The 12,467-nt window shown below is 39.1% G+C and overlaps 1 protein-coding gene across 11 annotated transcripts in view; it reads right to left on the bottom strand.

Annotated features, from left to right (window-relative positions):
• Positions 1 to 12,467, bottom strand: part of UNC13B (unc-13 homolog B) — a 208,244-nt gene that overhangs the window by 71,149 nt on the left and 124,628 nt on the right. For all 11 annotated transcript variants that reach the window (XM_030258840.4, XM_041711471.2, XM_072922644.1 and 8 more), the window contains 3 exons: positions 9,518 to 9,596; positions 7,220 to 7,294; positions 6,364 to 6,583 (listed from right to left, as the gene is read on the bottom strand). In XM_030258840.4, coding sequence (XP_030114700.4) covers positions 6,364 to 6,583; positions 7,220 to 7,294; positions 9,518 to 9,596 — 374 coding nt within the window. The remainder of the gene's footprint in view (positions 1 to 6,363; positions 6,584 to 7,219; positions 7,295 to 9,517; positions 9,597 to 12,467) is intronic.

The following is a 12,467-nucleotide window of genomic DNA, read 5'->3' as shown; positions in this document are numbered from 1 at the left end:
AATATGTATTGAAGGAGGTGCAAGGTGTGTGCAAAGGAGTCATCAATCCACAAAGATACATGAGCAAATATGATATCTGAAGTATCCTTGCTATAAGGAACTACAGTTTTGCATACGAAACTGTTTCAGCAGGCAGTGTCTAAATATGATAAAAGTCCTATGAATACATACACATACACGTACATAGAGGAGCTCAGCAGTACATAACCAAAGAGAATAAAAACAGTTTGCAATAGACTGTAACCACTGAAGTGTCAGAAGTTCATTAAGGACACTGTATACCAAAGCATGTTATTAAGGACCTGGGTGTGAAACAAGCCATACTTTTATGTTGCCTGAGTACTTTCTCATTTTCCTTGCTAGAGGGCTTGATATTCAGTATTTCATTTAGTACAATAAAAAATCCATAGCCCAGAGTTTCCTGTTGTTTGCCTTAAGATGAAATTAAATCAAAAATAGTGGAATTAATTAACCAGCCCTTGCTGTTTCTACTCACTGGTGATGCACCTAACATTTATTAAAGGAATAAGAAACTGAAATGATACTGAGGCTATGCTTTGAACTTCAGATAAAAAGTGCTATTCAGCTTTAACAGAACTAGGTCTCCTGAGGACAGAGATGGACTCTATGCTTTATATGCAGAACTACAGAAAATTACTGGGAAATTGGGAAAGGCCAAACTGAACAATGTGCCTTTCCTAGCTGGAATTCTGAGATCTGTCATGATCCAAACAAATCAGCTCTGCCCTGACCTTTCTGACTTCAAGGAAATTAAGAAGCAATTAAAACTAGCCTTAATACAAGCATTGCAGGAGTATCCAATGAGGCCTTATAATGCAAGTTTGGACAAATGGAGGAATTCTAATTAAAAACATATTTAACATCCCCACAACCTCCAGAGACCTTGCACAGTGTTATCCCTCTGCAATCCTAGCAGCTGTCCAGAGCACCTTGGATTGCAGGATGTTCAAGCCGTAACACACAGACTCCTACAGCCCTCTAGTCACTTCAAAGACTTGGCTCTGCCTTGTGACTCCAGAGGAAACCCCCTACCTCCACCCATGATGCTTCCCCACTATACCCAAATAATTTGCTCAGGCAGCTTCATTATTCTTTCAGGTCTCTCTCCACCTGTAGAGACTGTGCTAGAATTGCAGGCAAAAGCCTGAATCAGACAGATTCAACTTTATTTAACAATTTATTTAACAGATTCGCCTTATTTAACAATACAGACGAAGAAAGAACAGACAATGTCTGTTCTGCTGTCTCAACAACACACTCGTTTCTTAATTTTGACACCTGCTTCTTGGTACAAAACCAAGACGGCTTCTAAACCAACCACTGGAGGACTAATTAACTATGATGTATGTGTTTTAAACACAAAACATGTCACCATACTGAATGGCAGAGGGTGCTTTTCCTGCTCTTGGACTGGGATTGTTTCTTCAAGCTGTAAAGACTTTTTTGGTCAATGGATCAGTTTTTCAAATTCTGTGAATGGCAACAGAAAGGCATTGGAATATGCAAGTAATGTGCACAGGTTTTGGGCTTTCCTTCTTCTTCTCTAGGACAGAATGATCAGTCAATTTATGACTGGAAACAGAAAGCAAATATATCTATATTGGGAATTGTATTCATACAGCTATTAGTAAACCACCAGTACTGTTATTCTAAGCTTTAAGAAGAATTCAAGAAAACAGCACTGTCAGGATAGAAGGCAGCTGCTCAGTATGCGGATAATGCTTAGAAATTATATATTCTTGAAACTTAAAATAGATATTCAAGTTTCAAATAAAGGTATCCTTCTTCCTTCTGTACAAATATTTTCCTACATAGGACTCTGGGAGCAAACAACTGTTTATCACCATGGTGTCTAACCATCACTGAACTCAGAAGCCAAGATGATTAGCACATGATTTAATTCGTCTGACTAACCCCCCCACTCACTGACTCGGTTTCGGAACTGCAGCCTCTGAACTCAGAGTACAACATACACAAGTTTCTCATCCAAAAAGCAACAATCACACATGCTTCACAGTCCTGAGTCAAAACGCATTGAGCAAAAAAACTAACCCTGAATTGTACAGGCCTCTTACCAGGCTCTTGCTAACATAATGTCCTTCCCTTCCACTCTGTTGATAATTACTTCTCTGCAGTTTTTCTTTGGTCTCCTACACGTCCAGCCCTGGATTTACTCCTTCTTTGATACCAGAATTGCCCAACCCATAGTAATTCAGTTAGTAATATAACAATGCTCAAGGCAAGAGATAAAAGCTCAGTTTCCAAAAGCTCTGCATGCCCTGGACATGTTAAAGAACATCTCTCTAACTACTCTCAGTCAAGCGAGAAAGGAAAAGTACCCATTCAGAAGAGACTTCTACTACTTCCAAGAATAGCAGATGGCTAAAAAAAAAAAGCACTGTCCCTTGAGCAAGTATTTATGAGCTTATGATAAAAAAGGTAAGTGCCCTGTCATCAGAATAATAACTCTAAGTACCTACAACACTATGAGCCAGGAGGCTGCAGTACACATACTACAATTGATTCCAGGTTATTGCACTTTAGACACCACCAATTCATGGAATAGCCCTGCTGAAGCAGTCTGAAAATGGGGTTTGATTCAAATTGCAACAAAGTATTGCTGAGTTTTTCACCAGTGTAGTCCCACACTGATGATACATTTGTGGAGTGTATCAGATAATAAGTTTCTTAAAAACATAGAGACAAAGAAAAATATCCTCAGAAGAGAGAATCAAACTTTATTCTATAAGACTTGGAGAATAATTTTCCCCAGAAAGGTATGAAGGATGGAAAATGGATAAACAGCACATTCTAAATCTAAGGAATAAAACCCCAGGTGTCTACCCAAAATTTTAAGGCATAAACAATGGAAAAGTATTTGTGACCAGCCTGAACATTCGTTTTACTCCAATGCAACATTTTCTGGAAGAGTTACACAGATTGAAGTGAATATATATCCTGAGGCATTAAAGTATAATCAATAGAATAGTATTTGTTACCAGTGTGAAAATTCATTTTACTCCACTGTAACATGTTCTGGAAGCCCTAAATAGACATAAGTGAAGATATGTCCTGAGAATGTTTTGGGCTTTTTGTTGACAGCAACAATAAAGCTTTTGTTAGGAAAAAATCCCTCCTGAGTTCAGTATACAAGAAAGCTCAGTCTTGAATTTATGGGATCTCTAAACTGTTGTTCGTCCCCCAGACACTCTGTTTCTCGTTCCTCAAGCACAGACTATGTTCTTCACACATATGTATAAGAAGAAATTAAACTTCTCCATTTTCCTCTGGCTTCCTGGATTCCTGTTAGAAGAATTTTAGCATGAATACACATCAGAGCAAAGAACACAGTTGCCTGAAATTGCCTTTTAATACATTTCTAATATTGATAACAATTGTTTTCCCATTCCAGAGGCACATTCACCCCCTTCTCCAACTCCCAGTACCATCCTCTGTCTTTTCTATCTTTTCATTACACAGCTTCCTCTACATCTCTACCCCAGCTAATGATACTTTCCACATTCACAGAGGGTAACCCTGCATACTCTGCTCACAGTTTGTCTTCCTTGATTCTGGACACCTTACAAGTAACTCAGTAAGTAAAATTTTTGTTTGGTTGGGTTTTACCTTTCTACACGCTTCAAACATTTTAAGTGTGGTGTACTCTCAGTTGTTTCCTCCCTGTTTCTGTAACCCTGTATAATGAAGTATGCTGAATATACATTTTGCAAGACAATATGAAAACATCTGCAACCTCCTGAATAACATAACAAGTTCTAACTTAATGTTTTGTCATATATGAAAACTAATTTCCAGTTGTTTCTTCTATTCTATGAAAAAACACACAGTATTGCACATCCCACGCCCATTGCATAACTTTATGTAATTACTACTAGAGGTAAGAAAACCTTCCCCCATGGTTATTCTTCAGTCTCAGTTCCAGAGACTCCCAGTTCTCAAGGAGTCTGAATCACTGAAGTTGTGTTCTACTTCTACCTTTAATTTTCTCACAGTAAATTTAGCCCTTTTACTCTTGGTAAACAATAAGGTTAAAAAGATCATCTTACTCCCTGTAGCTTATCTCCCACTTCCCCAACATAGTGAAAGCATAAACAGGTTTGAACAAGGCCTAAACCAATTCACAGAGCCATCACTGCAAGCTATGAAACAATATCTTCCGCCCAGAAAGGCTTTAAGACATGGATATCTCTAAACCGTAGCAGGTGCACTACATGTGGATCTCCTACACCTCTGCCCAGTTTTTTTTTTTTTTTTTGGAAACACTATGATTCCTTCCCTCCTGTCCCAGACTGCCAAGCGTCTTTTTTGAAAGATTAAGAATCTTATATCATCCTCTCTCGAGACATTCTCATATTTCTCCCATTACTATTGAAGTCTCTCAAGTACCCATTCCCATCTGCAGACTCCCTTCTTGAACAGGGGTAGCCACAACCCTCCTCTGCAGGAACATACCTCCTCCTAGTCATTAGCTATTGCTTTAATACAGAGGTTTTTCCCTGCTGTTTTCAACTTCAGGACCGCTATTCTGTACAACAACTTTGTGCCTGCTTCCTCTCTGCCGCTGGTGCAAACCTAATCCTTCTCTGTTCTCCACAGATTTCTCCCTTATTGAGATATCACAACTCCCTTGCAACATTGCAGCATCATGGGTATGCATCTGAATCAAGCCTAGATGCCTTGAGCTTTTCACCTCAAATACTGAAAACTACCAGTTTGCTGAGAGTTCTGGTGAACTCCAGAAATAAAAATGTTATTCTCAGGAACTGACCCCATGCATCAGACTGTGACAGAAAACTGAGCTATGACCAAACTACATTCTCCTGGACCAAATGCAACACCACACCTCTTTGCTTAGTCTCAGGAAGGTCTCAACAAAGCCTAAGTGCCAGCAATACAACCATTCAAACGCTGTAGACTCACTTCCCACCCCCAAAAGACAAATCTAGGACCACTAAGCAACTGGGGGACAGAGGAATTCGGCCAGGATCAGATGTGTCTTACAAATAAGCCATTGCAAATAGCCCTAGACCTAACTATGATAAATTTAAGACTTTGCACACATCAAAAATACAAATATAAACAATATCCATTTGGGTGTTTTAAGAAGAGTCATAAGAAAAAACAAATGACCTATGATTCACTGGTGTCCCTTGCTGAATCACTCAGCCTGGCTTTCCCAAACAGCCTAAGGCAGACACAAGATCTGACTTTTTATATTCATAGAATTGCTTACAAGAATTTGCAGTAAGTCCCTCCATACTTCACAAACTTTTCCTGATTCCTTAGACTTAGTCCATCAAGCTACAATGACAGGAAAAGTGTAACAAAAAGAGCCACACCTTCCTAATCAACATTTAACACACATGGAAGAAATTTCTGTTCTATTTAGACTGAGATATTTTGCTCTCAAGCAGGAACATAAATTTGAGACTGAATTAAGAAATGATATTTCAAGCAAACAAGAACAACTGGACCAAGGCAGATGCCTAAATGAATACCTTTTCTCTTTTTTTCCCTCTTTAATCAAATTCCTTTTAAACTTCTCCACTGTTTGTGTAAGGTGTCATTTATTCTGCAAAGTTACAGAGCTCCTTGAAGAGATGACTGAGCTTTTTACTTCGTTTTTTACACCAACAAAATAGTCAGAAATTCTAGCAGGAAGACGAAATACTGCCCATATACTTGAACAACACCGTTGTACCTGACTCATCATTTCTGTTAACTCAACCCTAGGTCTCTAAACTGGTTCAGCCAACCAGGCCCACTGCTGAAAAGACAAAATGCCTTCCCAGGCTGCTGTTGGTACAGATAACCCAAGCCAAGCCCAAAAACTCTACACCCTAAGCAGGAGTCCAGTGGTGCTCTAAAAAGCTTAAAACAGTGACATAGACTGACAGAACAAGCAACCTGTCTGCAATAGCAGGGCAGGGGAGACAGAACAAATGTCAGAATATTCAGCCTCATACCCTATTCATCCAATCCATACTTCAGTGCAGGATATGCTAGCAAATACACAACCTGAGCTAACACAAACAGAGCAAACAAAACAAAAAACCAAACCAGCAAACAAAAAATCAACCAAAACCAACAAACAGACATGAAAGAGTAAAGAATTAAGCCTTCTTTTAAAGGACATCAAGTGCAATGCTGCAAAGTTTTTCTGCATCAGTGGAGCTGTCTGTGCCACTAGGAGATAGGTTTAGCCCAATGGCACCTTTTCAGAAAACATACAGTCACTTTAATCACTGCAGCTTCACTGATCCCTGAGATATCAGCAGTACATTTAAGACAGCGCTGGAACAATTTCTGGCCACTACTCACTCTGCAGGCAGTCAGCATTGAGCAGGTCTTGGCACTTCTCGTGGCACTTGACCCCGCACTCCCCGCAGCGCATTCCCTGCCGCGCGATGCCCCACAGCAGCCCCTCACACTCGTAGCAGTAGGTGGGAGTTGTGGCTGTCCACACCTCGAAGTTGTGTGGGGTTGTACATGAGATGGGGTAAATTAAGGCTTGCAAGGTCTTCTTATAGACATGAGATTTCTGCAAGGCAAGAGCACATGTAAACCAATATCCAGGGAGGTGACTGAGGCTATTTTTGCTGGTTAATGCAAGAGTTTTACAGGAAAATGTATGGCCAGTATTATAAAGCTACACATTTGAGGTAGACAAATACATAAAATTTTTACATGCAGTGTCAGAGGACAACAGTCACCTTCCAAAAATGTCTCCCCAGGCATTAAAAAAATTGGAAGAAAACAATTAATGTTTGTGGATGGGAAATATCTTGAATAAAGCAAGTTCACACACCGTCCCATATGGCAGATAGCACAGAAAGAAATGATGAGATTACTGAGATCAAGAAGTGTTTGACAATACCATCAAGGCAGATGATGTTTCTTGTGGTGTCCTGTGCAGGACCAGGAGCTGAACTCAATGATCGTGATGGGTGCCTTTTCAACTCAGGCATACTGTGATTCTCTGTTTCTACATTTTTCAGGATTATATTGATACATTAAATATTACTTTTACATGTTTAGTTTCTTTGACCAAATTATACAGGAAGCTTTGCATCTATATTTCTAGACATCTGTGAAGCCAGCTCTGAATCTCAGAGAGCCAAATCTCTTTAATTTGCTTAGTAAGAATTAAGAGGAGTCAAGCAACCCTCCCACTTACCAGCTCTTCATCTTTGAGAGATGTTCTAGTAGCCATTGCTGAGGTAATTCCGGCTTTTCGAGACTGAACCAGTGACTAGGGAAAAAGAAAGTTTGTTATTCACCACCAACATTTACAAATGCAATGGCATTACAGGCCCAGAGATGTGAGCGAGGGGACTCTTGTCATGCCAGATACCAAATCGACAATCTACTACTGCATTTACGTTCCTTCCTCGTATCTCAGAGGAGTTAAATGTATACTCTGAAAGGTCTCCAACTTGTTTCCATCTGTCCATAATCAGTCTCACGTTAGTAAATTTCTGTTTGTTTCTCTACAAGAATTGCCAATGAAACCTGGGTTCCCATCTCCACTTTTACGTATTGGTAACAACAGTAGCCCTTCTACTGTCTGAAGTCACTACAACAGACTCACTTTTAAGTATCTAACTTCATTCATATTCAAAGAGAAATTATTTCACCAGCTTTACAAAGCATACAATACCCCAAAATGTGACAGTAAAGAGGTTGCAAGTAACAAGGATAAAAGAAAGGAGAGCGAGTTGGAAGCAGAGGTTTGAATGTGACAGTGTATCACATTCATCAGCCATCACTGAACATAATGAACTGCATTTTCCCCTCAGAGAACAGCCTTTCACATCATGCCAACATTGTCTTGCAGCTGTGGACAGCAAAGTGCACTGTCTTTGCAGCACCTCACAGCAGCATACAAGGGATTTCTACAGCCGCTCCAGTAACATGAAGGCAGAGAAGGATACTTAAAGATAGCAGCATTTGCTTTGAAATCATCCAACTCTATGAGTTTTGTACCACTTATATTGTGCTTTATGCTGTTTCAAGAGAAACTGAAAAAGTTCATTTCAACAGTGATGGAGCAGGACAGAGTGTTGGATATGCATTCACTGCAATAAGGCAGGTTCAAAACAAAAAGCAAAGAAGTAGAGGGGGGAAATAACATAAAGTAAGGGATCTTTTTCTGGTAAAGACTTGATGGATAGTCTTCACCTCCACTTACCATGGCCTGTGAAGAGAGAGAATGAATGCATTCAAGGGAAGTAACACAGGTTAATGCCATTATTGCAACGATTTAAGACACAAGCAGTTAGATAGACACATACCAAGCCGCCCATGTATAAGCTGGCAGACAAAATTGTATGCATCTTTTCCCATCAATTACAGGATATAGAAACTTTGGTCTTTCACCTGTTACAGCATTTCTCTCAAGTATGAAATCACTACACATACTGAATGCAACCAATTAAAAAACCATTTGTCCTGCAGAAGCCTTATTACTCAAATAATTTGCTCAGGCAGCTTCATTATTCTTTCAGGTCTCTCTCCACCTGTAGAGACTGTGCTAGAATTGCAGGCAAAAGCCTGAATCAGACAGACACCTTATTTAACAATACAGACGAAGAAAGAACAGACAATGTCTGTTCTGCTGTCTCAACAACACACTCGTTTCTTAATTTTGACACCTGCTTCTTGGTACAAAACCAAGACGGCTTCTAAACCAACCACTGGAGGACTAATTAACTATGATGTATGTGTTTTAAACACAAAACATGTCACCATACTGAATGGCAGAGGGTGCTTTTCCTGCTCTTGGACTGGGATTGTTTCTTCAAGCTGTAAAGACTTTTTTGGTCAATGGATCAGTTTTTCAAATTCTGTGAATGGCAACAGAAAGGCATTGGAATATGCAAGTAATGTGCACAGGTTTTGGGCTTTCCTTCTTCTTCTCTAGGACAGAATGATCAGTCAATTTATGACTGGAAACAGAAAGCAAATATATCTATATTGGGAATTGTATTCATACAGCTATTAGTAAACCACTTGGTTCTCATGCATCCTCAATGCAGAAGTCCACTGGCAATATTGCAAGTAGCTTTTAAAATCAAACCACATACGCTCGTTTATCTATCCTCTAAAATTCCAGCCTTCTGGTAAGCTGCCAAACTTCACACAGACATTGTAACTTTCCCTAAGGTATGCGATTTTCAGCAAAACCTTTTAAAACTATGTAGGCCTGAAAACAATCAAATATTTTGTGTAAAACAGAAAAGATAAAAACATGAAAAATACCCTAATTCTGTGAAATTAATGAAATTGTCTACAAAACCATAGCCTCATTCTCACTGAGATTTTTCAAGTAGTACTCCTAACCCTTTAGCATAAGAATTAATTGAACAAAACGCTTGAGCTTCTTGAAGTGACAATGAATGTGCCCATATATCAAGAAAGTAAAGCCAGCTGTGTAAATGCTGTGTGGCAGAAGAGAAACAAACAAATCTCTTACCAGATCACTGACAAGCGGAATTGGCTTTTTTTTGCGCAGATCAGGCATGCTATCGATGCCATAGAGACCACCCGCAGGCCTGGAAATTCAAGAGGAAAAAAAACAAACTAATTTAGAGTTGGTAGGGATGAAGAGGGGGATGCTTTACTGGAGCAACAAAAACAGCCAGAAGATTATACTTAAGAAAGTGTAAAGTTAATGCTAAAAACGATTAAGTGTTTATCTTCTTTGCATGCAACAATCCAGACATTCCTGCCTGGTGTTGGTGGTTAGGAGGGAGCACGTCAAAGAGGATCAGCCCTGGGGCAGGATGTTGCCATCTTCTAATTCCAATCTAAAACACTTAATACTGGCCCTTGAGGACTATATAATTATTAGGAAAAAACTGACATTGGAGGAGGAAATATTTTTATTTCTATTAAAGAGACCATTTGTGGTGCTCAGCATTTCAAGCCATGCAGACCTGTACAGACAAGAGATGCATTTGTTTGCAGAAGTGACAACGGAGCAAAAGAGCAATTACCGCAGCAACAGTCAGAGCCTGATGAAATAAAACACTCTAACCTACTTCCTTCCCAATGAGACCAGCCTGGATAATTATACCTGGATCCTACCACTTACTGGTAACACCACATGGATATAACCCTGTCCTTGAGGATGGTGTCTTCATCCAGCTTAAAGGTCTCCAGTAAATGCATCCGTCTCTAAGGACTTGAGATAACGTTTTTTTTTCCTAAAGCTGGAAACTGAGCACACACCTCTCTGCTGTAGCTTCCTTCCCACAATGAACACCCAGCCCAGCAGGCAAAATCCACAGCACCTCTCAGCATCTCTCTCACCCTCCCCATCTCCACTCTGGTCTCAGGCCTTGCTAACATTAAAAATATGGTTTCTGAGGTCTTCTTGATTACAGAGAACAAAGGATTACAAAGGAACGCTTTGTCTCTACATCCTTAGCAATTTGTCTTCATTCCTTGCCACTCTGGCTTACATATTTTGGTATTTGTGTGATAAACTGGCTAGCAATTTCAGCCTTGTTATTTTGTTGATTTGGTACAACATAACCAATCAAAATGCTCTGCAGGAAAATTACAGGAAAAAGGAGTATGGGACAAACTGTTCATACAGCCATAAAAGCTACCTTTCAAAACAATCTAGGAAATCAAACTGCCACTACAAATTCACACATGCCATGAAAACCAAGAGGTTGACAAATGACAAGAGGCAACCTGCAGCCATTAGAGAGAATGGCCTACTCAAGTCCCCTTAAATACAACCAATAAAATATCCAGCGTGACCAAACCTATGCTATAGATGGGGAATGGACAATGATGTCACAACACAGCCTAGCATGAGGCTGTAACAAAGAGGAAAACAGTCCATTATTACAGAACCATGTGACAGAATTGTAATAGTATAATTGACTTTTTTGATGGGGTGTAGGAGGATGACGTGTCCCAGCCATGGCTGAGCTGACAGCTGCTGCTGGTTGAACAAGCCTGGTGAGAAGGTGAGCAAAAGCCGTGTCAGCTATACAGTTTTCCAACACTGGAAATCCTCACAGCGAGGCCACTCTGTGTTTTTGAGTAGAGGCTATCATCATTTTTGATAGATAATTCCAGAAAAACTTTTTGATCAAGTCATACCTCAAAAATCCCTTCTGACTTATTAGAGAAAAACGACACCCACATAAAGAAGAAGTATGTTTATATTGCCACATTTGTCTGCTGCCCTTATGCTACAAAACCTTTCTGATACTGGTGATACTGTTCTGGAGTAAAATAGGTGTCATGGGAGACTACTCAGATGATACAAAGAATCCCAGGATTACTTAAACCACAACAGAGCTTATTATTAGCTTTGCATCAAGGATTTGTGTAAATCCCTTTGATTATGAAAATATATATAAAATTGAAAGGGAGAGTGTATAACCTGAAAAGATGCAACAAAATTATCACAAGTAAAACTCCAGAGTTAATGCTCCTGCTAACAGTTTTTTCCTACAAGATTTCAATTTTATTTTCTAATTTAAGTGAAAGGAAACTGTGATACTCTGACATTTCCCATGAAAGAAGAAGAACATTAAAACTGCATACTTTATAAATTCAAGATGAGCATATATAAATTATTGTGGTTGAGAAATACGTCTAGTTACGACTTGGTTTGTTGCAAAATCATTTTGATAGATTGAGGTTTATGAGAGAAACAGTGGTAAACCAGGATGACAAACATATTTGTCACTGAAGAGAGGTGTCCTAGTACCTACATATTTACACACCCAGATTACCTGCTTTTAGCTTGTTAATATTAATAAAAACAATTCAGCAACAGTTCCTAATTTTCAAAAGTGTTGTGGTTTTAGCTATCTCAGTCCTTTTATTCAAGCACAACTGTTATCTTGCTTAATAACAGAAGAATTGACAGTGCCTCAAATATGCACAGTGCAGTTTTATATGTAATAGGGTAACTCTCCTCTGCAGTGGATGTAATATTTATAGCATCATTATGGAAAGCTGTATTGAGGAGTGAATAGCATTTCTGTATGAGAAAATAATTTGCACTAATAAATAAAAGACAGAGATATGAGATACTACACTCAGAGATGGATCCATAATACCAACTGTTCCTTTTTTTTTTAAAATGTTATCTCCAAAGTCAGTGATTACAGACAGGGAGATCCTGTTACATTCTACTATAAATGAAAATTTCTTGAAGCATGTATTCATCTTTTAATACAAGTTGTATCACACAGAAGCTTCCATTAAATCTTGACAATCTAAGCAAGCGAAGGTGGTTTGCAATGACAGAGGGCGAATATTTCCTTCAAAGGACACCACAGCTTTAATCTTCCCATTCAAAGAACAGCTCCAAACAAAATTTAATATACTTTGAGGCTAATAAGCCAAAATATGGCTAAGGGCAAAATTAAAGGTTTACCACTCACAACCAT

The sequence above is a fragment of the Taeniopygia guttata genome, chromosome Z, assembly GCF_048771995.1.
Source record: "Taeniopygia guttata chromosome Z, bTaeGut7.mat, whole genome shotgun sequence".
NCBI classification, from domain to species: domain Eukaryota; kingdom Metazoa; phylum Chordata; class Aves; order Passeriformes; family Estrildidae; genus Taeniopygia; species Taeniopygia guttata.
The sequence above is the reverse complement of the archived record's forward strand: the minus strand, read 5'-3'. Positions and strand labels throughout refer to the sequence as shown.